A 12366-nucleotide genomic window follows, 5' to 3' on the forward strand; every position below is an offset into this window, starting at 1 on the left:
ATATAACTGTGTCCCTTTTTATATAACAGGGGCCAAACGGGCAGAAGGCCCGGCCCACTTTATGTTAAGTGATACAACATGGATTCGCAATGCCAAAGAGCTCGAATACGTTGCCGACCTTTTAAGAATAGATACTCTATTTTCTAGACCCTTAAGTTGGAACTCGCTATAACAGCTTTGGAAAACTTGAAATCGTGTTTTTCTTTTGCCAAAAGGCCCCGTGATGATTAGCTGTGTCTGGCGGCTTCACTCGTCTTAACCTCAATAAACCCAAAAATAATCGAAAAACCCCAAAAATCAACCACAAAATATTATAAATTCTTTAAACCTACCTCTTGAAGGTGGTGCCCTCGGCCATGTCGTCGAAGGAGGATTTGCACTCGGGGTGTCTCAAGAGCGACTTGGGCGTCATCAGGATGAGAGGTTTGCGGAAGGGCAACGCGATCTGACGCCTCAGGATGTGGAACAGCGATGCTGGAGTGGAACAGTTGGCCACTATCCAGTTGCAGTCGTGGAGCTGTCGTACTGTAATATTACCAACTAATTATTACCAGACCAATATTTGTATATTATATACTCGTGTGATACGATATTGATAAAAATTAATCTTACTCGATTTAAATTAAATAACTACTACTAACACGCGTTAGAAGTTATACTTTATTGGCGTAACAAGAAAAAATATAGTATCAAAAAAATTATACCTTTTTCTTTTATTGATTTTAACATAAATTATATTCTTTACTGCAATATACTAACGCGCCAAAAGAATTTTATATCATCAATGTGTATAATTAGCAAATAACTTGAGATTTACCAAATCTTTAAATAAATTATTATGTTAGTGTTATTGCACGGTTACAGAGTATCTGATAGACTTTAATTTTTTAGACAATTTTATTAATAACGTTAAGTACATTCTCCATTTCGCAATGTGAAGCCAAAACAAATAAATAATGTATCTTGTTAGAATAGAAATGTATCAACTATGTTGAAGCCCTCCTATAACACTGCTGTGCCTAACCAAGATCCTTATTGTTATAAATTATAACGTGTCACATATAAAATATTAACATAAGGAATGCAATAAAGATATCATTTTCAGTTACGGATTTTCCATACCAATAATTTTCTTTAATTGTTTTTGATACAACAATGCCTATACGAATTGGAAATGTATATAACTAAGACATAATATTATGCGTTAGATTAATTAATTCAGATTCCATGAAAATCTACCGTTCCATATAATTTCATCAGCCTGAAAACGAGTTCAATTGACAAGCACTAAAAATTTAATTGTTGAATTTACACGTCTTATATTAATTAACATATGAAATGCAATAAAGATTGGATTTGATTGGAATATCGTTGACTCACCTTCATAGTCATGGCTCTCGGGCGGCATGTAGTCAGGATCGTCGGAGCTCATTTGCAGGAATCTTTCAAGGCGGGCGGACGAGTGCTCTGGGCCCTACAATTTCAATTATATTCCTTAATTTAAAAACACATTCCGAATATTACGGTTAGACTCCTAGAGCTGTGGAATACCACAAGTAAGTAATAGTAGATATAGTAGATATGCTGCCTTTTTAATTACTTCGACAAAACCGTGACGTCATTATAGTTCGTAAACTTAATATGAAATTAAATATGTTTCTAATGAAACAACATGTATATCTTCACTTAGAATCAGCAGCAACTGACATTTTATTATACCATAGACAGTAGAACAAAAAGGTTTTTCAGTTTAGTTCTTTATACAGGACGGGACAAACGTTTTCCCACTGTCCCACCTGATGTCAAGTGAGAAGTGACCTATTGGAGGACACGCCTGTCCAAGAGATGCCCATTAAACCCCCACTTTCTCGTAGCACAGTACAACAGTATAAATGTATCGATAATCGTAATTGATTTCTGTATATTAAATATAACAGCGATTGCCTGGAAGAGATCGCTTGAAAGTAGTACAATAACAATCAATAAACTCAAGTGGAAATGGGTGGGACACATGGCAAGTGATGGCAACTGGTGCCCAAGGTACAGCAAACGAAAAAGAAGACAACTCAGAAGGTGGATAGACCGCATTAAAGGGACAGTAGGTGATACATGGCAGAGAGTAATGGCGAGATTTCGAGGAGGCCTTTGCCAAAAAAAGGCACACAGATACTAGAAGAGGATTAAAATGTGAATGTATCTGAAAAAAGGATATTATTATTATTATTATATTGACTTACCATGCCCTCCATACCGTGAGGCTGCAGCAGGACAATACCGGACTGTCGCACCCACTTGGCCTGACCGCTGGAGATGAACTGGTCAATGATGCACTGGGCGACGTTGTTGAAGTCTCCGAACTGGGCCTCCCATAAGACGAGGGCATTTGGATTGGTCACCGAGTAACCCACTTCGAAGCCGAGTACACCTGGAAAATATAATTGAAGGAGTCATGTATATGTTAGCAATTATCGCACACTTCAACTAGAAAAGAACCATTTTTAAAAGGCCGACAACGCATATGCGACGCCTAGGGAGCGTTCAATATTACGTCCCCCCCCCCCCCATGTAACGTGTAGTAACACTGTAAACTGTACCTAATAGTAAAACCTAAAAGTTGCAATTGATGTAGTGTAAGAGCTGACAGTCGAAAATCCCCGCCCCGCATCACAACGGTTTACAAACCCCCCACCCCCCTGTTACGTAATACTTGAACGCTCCCTTACGGCGATGTGAGTGTCCATGGGCGGCAGTATCACGTAAACCTTCTATTACATTAAAAAAAACTTGACACCTGCGTGGAATGTGCTTCCCCTCCCACCGCACCCCACCGCTTACCGCTCTCGCCCTTGACGCGACAGTACGATCAGTAAATTAAACATAGATACACAAAATTACAAAATAAACTAAAATTATATATATTTTATTAATCTATGGATATAGAACTGTTACCAAAAAAATTACCTACAATAAGGGGATCAAATACCCCCTTATTTATAAACGTTGATATTAAACAATACAACACTATCGCGAGTGTCGATAGGCCTTGAAGATTACTTGAATTTTTTATGCAGTTAGTACATCACTATGACGTCATTAGGTGCCTAGTTAACTTCTGCAAGATTACATGAATTTTTTATGCAGTTAGTACATCAGTATGACGTCATTAGGTGCCTAGTTAACTTCTTCAGTAACATTCTCAATATCTTTTATTTCGTGAAAGAAATTCACTTACCATACTCGGAGAGGGAGCTGTTGCAGACAGTGTAAGGCGCCTGGTCTGGGTAAAGATGCGCCAGCGCACAGTAAGTTGCCTTGTCCACTTTCTGGTGGTGCAATACGTGGTGTCTGTGGAATAAACTCTCTTTAAAAACCCTTCTATCGCGTGATTAATGTCTGATCCACGATCTAAGATTTTTCCAGTAAAAAAATATAGATATTTTAATAAACAATTTAATTTAAAAAAAATTTAACCAAATTACGGAACGTCACGAAGATGTGCAGCGTTTTTGTCAGAGGGAGAGAGGGAGAGAGAGAGAGGGAGAGAGGGAGAGAGATAGAGGGAGGGAGAGAGAGAAGGTGAGTGAGAAAGGGAGATCGAGTTAAAATAGTGGTAAATAACCACAGATTTTTTATTTACTTATATTACGATTAAATTGCGAAATACCTATGCGAGAAAGTTCCTCTTTCCACATCTTCTCCCGAGAGTCGAACGTGGATGCCTTCCTTCAACAGAGAACCAAAAGCCATAGCCTCGGCCAACGCCCAGTCCACGGTGCGTTTCTCGACCATCTCCATGCGTGCTTTGAGGATACGCAGCAGACCTTTGTGGATCTCGAACTCGGCTGCGTTGGGGGGTGGGCTTGAGAAACGCTTGCCAATGTGGACTAGGGTTTCTTCTACCACTCCGGTTGGGGACATCTGATGGTTATATAGAACAATTTTAGTACACAAATTCACCTAATTTGGAGCCTAGGACTTAACTTACTTGTCCAAATACTAAACGCGATAAATGTGCTTTTTTTTTAACCGACTCCAAAAAGAAGGAGGTTATCAACGTGTGCTGAAATATCTTAGTAACAAATAGAAAAATAAAAAAAATTGATTGTTCAAGCATTTTCAAAAAAAACTAAATATGAAATTCAAGTCACGCCCCGAGAGTAAAGCCGGACGTAGGCAGTCACTCTCTTCGACTGTTTAATTGAACCATCACGTGAATGTCGAGGCTATCCAACTCCTTGACACCACGGGCTTAGTGAGAAGACTGAAAAGGACAAAACCATTTGAACTAGTGATTTAGTGATAATGTACGTAAATATCAAGTGCTAAAGAGTGTCTGCAAAATAGAACACAAGAACAGAGTGTCTTCTTCCCTTTAATAGAGACTGTAAGTAGTGTTATTGGACACTCACTTATATAATAATCCTTTTTAGTAAATTAGGTTAGACTTAAATTACTTATTAGTCTTAAGTTAGGCTAGATCGTAATGTTCCATGATGTCTCAGTGAAGACACATGTATATAGAAAAAAAAAAAAAAAAAAAAAGACTGTTTAATTGTATAGCAATTATTCTATTGTTTCGCTCATATTCTATTATTATACGTAAGTGGTCAATATAAAGTAAGAAATAATATAAAGTAATCTTCTATTATTTCATGCACCCGATGACCCATGAACCTACATACATATAATAACAAACAGATACAGTTAAAATATAGCCAGAGATGGAATACATTTAACTACAAAAATTAACAAAAGGAAACAAACAAACGAAAAATTATTCAATACATTTAACTTATTAAATAATCTAGATTGTTCTATTAAAACAATTAGCCAAGAATCTCACCTTAAGCGGGTCCTTGCCCTCGAAGAAGCCTGACCAGGGCGAGTCAAGCCAGTCCTTGTACTTGATGTGCGTCTCCTGCTTGGCCTGGTTGTACGCGTCTTCGCAGATCTTCTCATATTTGTCTTTCACGTCTTTGACCTCTTCAGCCGTGACCACGCCCTCCGCGATCAGACGGTCCGCGTAGATTTCGAGTACTGCAATTTTTTTTTTTTTTTTTTAAGATTTATAACTTATATTTTTTTAGATTCTTCACACCTGGGGGTGTAATACAATACAATAAAAGAATTGACCAATTTATATGACTAATGAAGTAAATAAAAAAAATATTTTAAGACAAATTTGCGCGCCACACACTTTTGTATAAATCAAATGTATGTGTTCGTATAATTTCCAAAATAATCCAAAGAAAAAAAAATGTCCTAGTTTCTATGACGTCATACCAGGTTTGGTCTTCCGAATCTTCTGGTACATGAGGGGCTGCGTGAACATGGGCTCGTCCACCTCGTTGTGGCCGTTGCGGCGGTAGGACACGATGTCGATGACCACGTCCTTGTGGAAGGTGGCTCTCCACTCCGCTGCCACGTTGCAGACGTGCATCACGGCCTCGGGGTTGTCACTGTTCACGTGGAATATTGGGGCGTTCACCACGCGAGCTACGTCTGTAAGAAGTCAGAACCAGTTAGACCCAGAGTTAGTTTTATTGGAGACAAATGAACTAGTACGCCGGAACAGGGCAGTTAACTCATGGATACCCATTTTGGTGGGTGCGTTTCCGGCTTTTAATACAGATATATGCATCCAGCGGCATCGTTATTTTATGCGAAAAAAACAAATAAAGTTTCCTGGTTTAATTTAGGTTACTTTTCTGTATTTGAAAAATGGGCAGTTTTTCAACTCAGCACAGTTCTTAAAGTGAAACTTCTTTAGGCGCATGAGGGTAACATTCTTACGGAAGAAACGCAATTATAATAATATTAGCGTCACGAAGATGTGCAGCGTTTTTGTCGAAGAAAATGGAGAGTGATTGAAAGCAATTGAAAGAGTGTGAGAAAAGGAGAACGTCGCTTGAATCATAAAGCCATATAGCGAGAGTAGGGAGCAAGAACAAGATCACAGAACGTCGCACGCACAGTACCATGGAGAGAGAGGTGGGAGAGATAATGAGAAAGATTGAGAGAGAGAGTTGGGGATGTTCAGAAAAAATACACGCTATTAGTTATATTAGTTTAGCAGTTACATAGATTTTCTCGTGCAGTAAACATAGATTTTTTATCATCTTCATATTTCAGATCATCAGCACGTATACAGTGATTTGAGAGAGATAGCTTTGTAAATATAGATATACAAATACATGGAATGATCATATACCGGTACCCGATCATATATTGGGTTTTTACCTAAGTAATATTTAATCAAGAAGTTTCACTTCTGATATGTATACGCAAGTACTTTTTTTACACTGAATACTGTGCTAATAATAATATAAATAAATAAAAAATACTAATAGCGTGTATTTTTACTCGATCTCTCTAATTCGTAATTAATCTAATAATTAATTTACGAAGAAGTTTCACTTGACATTTGTACTTATTTTACGCACTTTTTTTTAATACAAATAATACAATGTATGTATAAACAGTTTAATACAGAAACTAAATTGGCCATACCTGTACAATAAGCAGACGACCTGGAATGCCTTGGGTCCGTGGTGAACCCAATCTGGTTGTTGGCCACAATGTGAATAGTTCCGTGGGTGGTGTATTCGGGCAGGTCTGACAAGTGCATGGTCTCGAAGACCACACCTTGGCCGGCAAAGGCAGCATCTCCGTGGAGAAGGATAGACATGACCTGTAAAAGGACCGACATATTAGTACATGTTTTAAAATATAAAACCGCTTTGTAATAGAAATAATAATACATTTGATTGAATACTTAAAGTATTTTAAATAAAAAGGTATATTTTAATAAATACTTAAAGTATTTTTGAATAAAAAGTATATTTTAATAAGTACTTTAAGTATATTTTTTTTTTAAACACGGGTTTAATATAATGAACACTATATATATCTTATCGAGATCACCTTACAGGTATGTTTGTTTATTAAACATAAAGTTTACAGATTAGTTAAGCAAATGAGTCGAATAAAATTAAAAAAGCGTTCAAAATTTTTTTATTACATTTTTAGACAACGAGCTACAGCGGTTTATAAAAAAAAATTAAAGAGAAAAAAATTTAAAGAAAAAAATTCATAAGATAGGTGCAATAACAAGGGCAACATTGGCTGTAATCGCTGCCTATTAACAGCCATTTTAGTGGGTGCGTTGCCGGCCTTTGAGGGAGGAGTATATTATTTCCTTTAATTATATTAAGTTTTGGCAAGATTTATAAAAAAACTCACCTTCTTGCCTTCATTGTCTCCTCTGTAGAACTGCTCGGCGCGAGTCTTGCCCTGCACTACGGGGTCGACTGCTTCCAAGTGGCTAGGGTTAGCGCACACTGCCAAACGAATGTTCTTGTTGGTGACGCGGTTCAGGCGCTCGATGTATGTACCCAAATGGTATTTTACATCACCGGAGCCCTGAAAAATATTTAATAGATTTAGTATTGCAAAAGAGTCAAAGTAAATATAGAGTTAAACATATACAAGCCTTGTTTGATTTATCAATTAATTCATTCAATTAAAGAAACCTTTTTGACGTAATGTCACGTCATCATGAATTGGAGTATAAAATGTTACTAATCAATTTTACAATAAGGAGATGGTCAGATTTGACAACTGACATTTGACAATAAGGATAGACAGATTCTGACCAATAAAATTACATGAACTGACAGTTAATTTTATTTTATTGGCATTTTTTTACTTTATAAATGTTCAACTTTAATTTAATCTATTAAACAAAAATGGCTAAACCATTAAATAAAGAAACTTAAAACTTTTCAGCCGTCATTATCTATGAGTGCACCATAGATTTACTTTTAAAACAATATTAAACTTACGTCATCTTCAGCCTCCAATCCCGCAAACTGTGTGAACAGCTGATGCAGGGGTTTCCGGCAAACATTAGCCAATACATTAAGGCGACCTACGGACAAAAAATAACGAAACAATATTTTAAGTACATATACTTATTTAATTATTTCAATTAAGGGAGCGTTCATGTAACGATTGGGGGGGGGTTTTGGGTACAAAGTTACGATGACTTTTGACATTGATTATTGCATTATGCGTTATTGTTACACAACATAAATGTTATGACACAATATAACGAAACGTTTCACTATTGAGTACAGAAAAACACATACATTACATAGGGGTGGGGGGGGGGGGGGCAAAAATGTCCAAAAATATATATTATATATTTTTATGAATAGAATACTGATGGAGGCTATGAATAATAAAATTACCCCTATGAGGCATTCCCATGATGATAGATTCGACTCCAAGCTTAGTCGACATGTCTATGACCTGCTTCATGGCCGGGATGAGGATCTCGCATCCTTCCAGACCGAAGCGCTTCTCGGACGACCATTTCTTCGCCAAGAAGTTTTCAAACCTGAAGTTAATAAGACGAGTTTTAAAATTAATATAATAAGGGTACAATTTAATTATTACTTAGCGCTATAGGGAAGATCTATGATTTTCTTATTAAGTGATTACGTCAAAAGTGATTATTAACTTTTTTACACATATTATCCACACATTGTCTATGCTTGAAAAATAGCCCAAATGGAATACATAACATGTATAAACAAGATTTTTTTTTTTCGTAGCGTATTTCATTTCATTCAGTTGATGATGGCTAGAGAGATTTAATTTACTTATTTTCTAAATTATTTTTTTGAGGTAATTTACGTATGTTAGAAGAATATAACTTTAGGAATTCTTCTTTTTTGGGAAAAGGGATACTCTTTAATAAAATCCCAGAGGCTCTTTTATCTCTGCCTTTTAATAAATTTAAGAAATGTATTAAAGAAAAGCTGTGTAAAAAGGCTTCCTATAAAGTTATTGATTATCTAGTTGATAAAAGGCCCTGGGACTAATGCTGGGCAGGCTACCTCTAATTAATTTGATATATTTGTTTTAAATATTGTTTGATGATTTGCTTTTTTAAAAGAGTACCGAGAGTTTTTTACGCCGGCTTTTTCTCTCGGCCTACACCCTCTGTCTTTGCCGATGAGTAGGGATGCCTACAAGTTCGAATTGATTGACGTGGAATAAGTGATACCTAGATGATCTTATGTTCCAAAATAAACGTATTTTTATTTTATTTTTTGAATTAATATTTAAATGTCATTTACCCAGCAGATCTCGTGAGACGCGCCAGAATCAATCTCTTCTGATCATTGCTCATCTTGGTGACGTTTGGTGGTTCCATCCGCTGTCTGATCCAGTTGCATTGCTCCAACGAGTTTATGAACATAAACTCTATACCAATGTTGTTACAATACGCCTCTTCCAAGCGGTTTAGGATTTCTCTGAAACCCCAAATTATTTCACTTAATATTTCAATTATTATGGAATCATTGCTACAATCCCATCGATCGTTATACAAGCTACTTTCTTGATTTAATAGACTAACAAAAATATTTTATTAAATATTCGGGAATCGGTCTCAAGACCAGTCAAAATCAGCCTTGTCTGTCATACGAACACAAGAAATTCCGCTAACAATTTTACGCCAAACGACTAGATTCACCTAAGTCTCGCCTAAAAAGGAACTGCATAGACATAATTTTAAATAAAACTTTTTAACGCAAATTAATTACATTAAATGTCATTAATTCGCGTTTATTAATGACGTTTTATTGCGTAATACTCGCATCATATTGTATGAACCTTTGAATTCACTTCTATATACTTTATCCATTTTAGTAATATTATTAACTGGGGTAATTTACTCATTAAACAAATCTTAGTGACGCATACTAAGGCGTCATCGTTGGATGGGTAACTTATAATTTATCTTCCTCAAATAAAAAACCTTACCTCAACGGCAAGGCTTTTTCCTTCTCGCCAATAAAAGTGGTGGAGGGGAGTTTAAAAACTCTATCCATGTCAGCTTCATCTAAAATACAATGGCTTATAAGAGTAGGAACATCATTTAAACAATTAAATGCGATAAAAGCACACACAAAGCATACATTAAATAATCATATCCCTTTACTAGCTTGAACAAAATCCTCTATCAGGACAAATTCCTACATAGCAAACCCCTATATGAAAGGACAAAATAACATGACAATTTCCCATACAAATGATTTCATTTTCACTTTCGTACTCCACCTTGAGAAGTTGGATGATATCCAGAAGCGACGCGCCTATATTTAACATTCAAGGTCACAAATCCCTGCCATTTACACATACGATGTTTATACTATGTTATATACATGTGCATATAATATTATTCATGCAACCATGCGTTCTAGCCGTGCATGCGTGTATCGTGCCCATGTTAAGGCGGCAAATCCCACCCATATGACCGTAAAACATGGGCTAAAGTGTTATCGTGAAATCGGTAACCATGGCAACTGCTCTAGTCCACGTTTCAGGCCGACAAGGTTCCATCTGCCAACCCGTTTCCTTACCAAACCTGTAGCTGCTGTGAATCACTTCGCGTGGATTTTTTCCCGCCGTATTGTAGTTCGCTATTTCCAGCGGATCCAATTTCGCTATATGGTGGCCCCGAATCTGTTTTTCGTTATTGTTTAGTAAAAAAAACTGCGTCCTTTGGTTAGGTTATAAGAAGCGAATGGAAAAAAATAAAATAAGCCTTTGTGTGTGCAGCTTGCAGATTTCAAAAACATGCTTTTTCTTGTGTACCTGTCGTACAAACACAAGAAATTCCGCTAACAATTTTACGCCAAACAATTACTAGATTCACCTAAGTCTTGCCTAAAAAGGAGCTGCAGAGACATGATTTTAAATAAAACTTTTTAACACAAATTCATTACATTAAGGGCCTGTTTCACAATGTATGGATAAAGTGCCAAAGATACTCCGCATTTCATGACGAATAGCGCTATCTGATAGTCGTGAAACGCAAAAATACTGTTTATCCTACAAATAGGCAATAAATAGCTTTTTTGGAACTTATCCGGACATTGTGAAACAGACCCTTAATGTCATCAATTCGCATTTATTAATGACGCTTTATTGTGTAATACTCGCGTACTATATAATTTTGTATAAAGAAAACCTTTGAATTCACTTCGATATACTTTATCCATTTTAGTAATATTATTGGGGTAATTTAACCTTACGAACCACCTACCCCCAAGTAAAGGAATATGATTATACAACGTAAAGATTAAAAATTAACTACATAACAGTCACAGAATATGGGTTTTAATTGCGAATGATAAGACCGATAAAAAAGCTAGTCTCAATTATGTCTGTATTTTCAAATACGCCGAGCGGTATCTCTATACCGATGCATGCAAGGTCACCCATAGTCACAACTTCGAATAAACCCGGCACCAAAAGGAAAATATAATAAGCCTTAAGAAGCAACTATCTACTGCAAAAAGCTTTTCTCCACAACCCCATTTAAACGTGTCAATTGAAGCATAGACAGGCCAAAATCGAAGTTCATGAACGTCGCGATTTGGCAATTTTTAAATGTCCCCTATTGTGTATACCCCCTAAAACGATTTAAAGTGAAAACACGGCCAGAAAATAAATCCAGAGCATTCGTTTGATTGCGTTTGTTATCGTTATCGTCAGTTTAAGAACAATCGGGAATTCGTTGTTTTCGTTACAATAAGATATCGCCTTGCGTCATCAGATAACAGTTTTCGGAAATTAATTTGCAACAGATAAAAAATTGACAGATAATTTTTTTAGATAGATTAGATACAGATACCGGCAAACACCTCCAACAAATGTCCATTGCCTGCGTAGTAGCGATTTTTAGGTATTACTGGGAGGAGTGGTGGGGGGAGAATGACGTTTCGATCTCGTGATTGGTAAATCAGTTGACGTTAGTCTCCCGCGCTTTGCCCCACTCCCTTATTTAATGCTCATAAAATTTGCAGGTATCTGTACTCTTGTTAAAGATTTTATAAACAGGGCATATACTTATGGACTATGCAATCTATTGTGCCTACAGATATTGTGAAAATACTCTGCGACAGGACGATGGTCAAGCCGTAAAGAGAGTGTCATCAAGGACTTAATACAATTGCTTGTATTAAGTCAACAATATTTCTGCCCTCTCATCTTATCCCGAACAATATTGGTAGTAAAAATTACTCCTAACGAAACAATTCATGAACTTTGGCCCGTCCAAGCCTCAAACGCTATGTCATACCGAATCGTACGTGCTGCCTAATGACTGCTTCGTTAGCGAAGGCACGCAGGCCGCCGTGCCAATCTCCACTTGACACCGGATCACCGGTGGAGATTCCCAAGGGATCAAGATGCGCGACGAGGTGACCACGCGACTAGTGGAATTCACTCGTTAAAAACATCGAACTCGAATCGAAAAGTTGAATATATAACCCAACTTCATGAAAGCTT

The 12366-nt window shown here is 36.8% G+C and overlaps 1 protein-coding gene across 6 annotated transcripts in view; it reads right to left on the reverse strand.

Annotated features, from left to right (window-relative positions):
• The window catches only part of LOC110998367 (2-oxoglutarate dehydrogenase, mitochondrial), a 29125-nt gene that overhangs the window by 5982 nt on the left and 10777 nt on the right, over positions 1-12366 (reverse strand). For 3 of the 6 annotated variants that reach the window (XM_022266973.2, XM_022266974.2, XM_022266977.2), the window contains 14 exons: positions 12158-12290; positions 9835-9913; positions 9147-9323; positions 8253-8401; positions 7845-7930; positions 7243-7422; positions 6511-6691; positions 5284-5502; positions 4844-5037; positions 3665-3918; positions 3233-3345; positions 2238-2425; positions 1381-1474; positions 333-525 (listed from right to left, as the gene is read on the reverse strand). In XM_022266973.2, coding sequence (XP_022122665.1) covers positions 333-525; positions 1381-1474; positions 2238-2425; positions 3233-3345; positions 3665-3918; positions 4844-5037; positions 5284-5502; positions 6511-6691; positions 7243-7422; positions 7845-7930; positions 8253-8401; positions 9147-9323; positions 9835-9913; positions 12158-12290 — 2240 coding nt within the window. Of the gene's footprint in view, positions 1-332; positions 526-1380; positions 1475-2237; positions 2426-3232; positions 3346-3664; positions 3919-4843; positions 5038-5283; positions 5503-6510; positions 6692-7242; positions 7423-7844; positions 7931-8252; positions 8402-9146; positions 9324-9834; positions 9914-10433; positions 10537-12157; positions 12291-12366 lie in introns of all 6 variants that reach the window. The other 3 variants (XM_022266976.2, XM_022266978.2, XM_022266975.2) reach the window with 2 other exon arrangements.

This window comes from Pieris rapae, chromosome 12, assembly GCF_905147795.1.
Source record: "Pieris rapae chromosome 12, ilPieRapa1.1, whole genome shotgun sequence".
Lineage (NCBI taxonomy): Eukaryota > Metazoa > Arthropoda > Insecta > Lepidoptera > Pieridae > Pieris > Pieris rapae.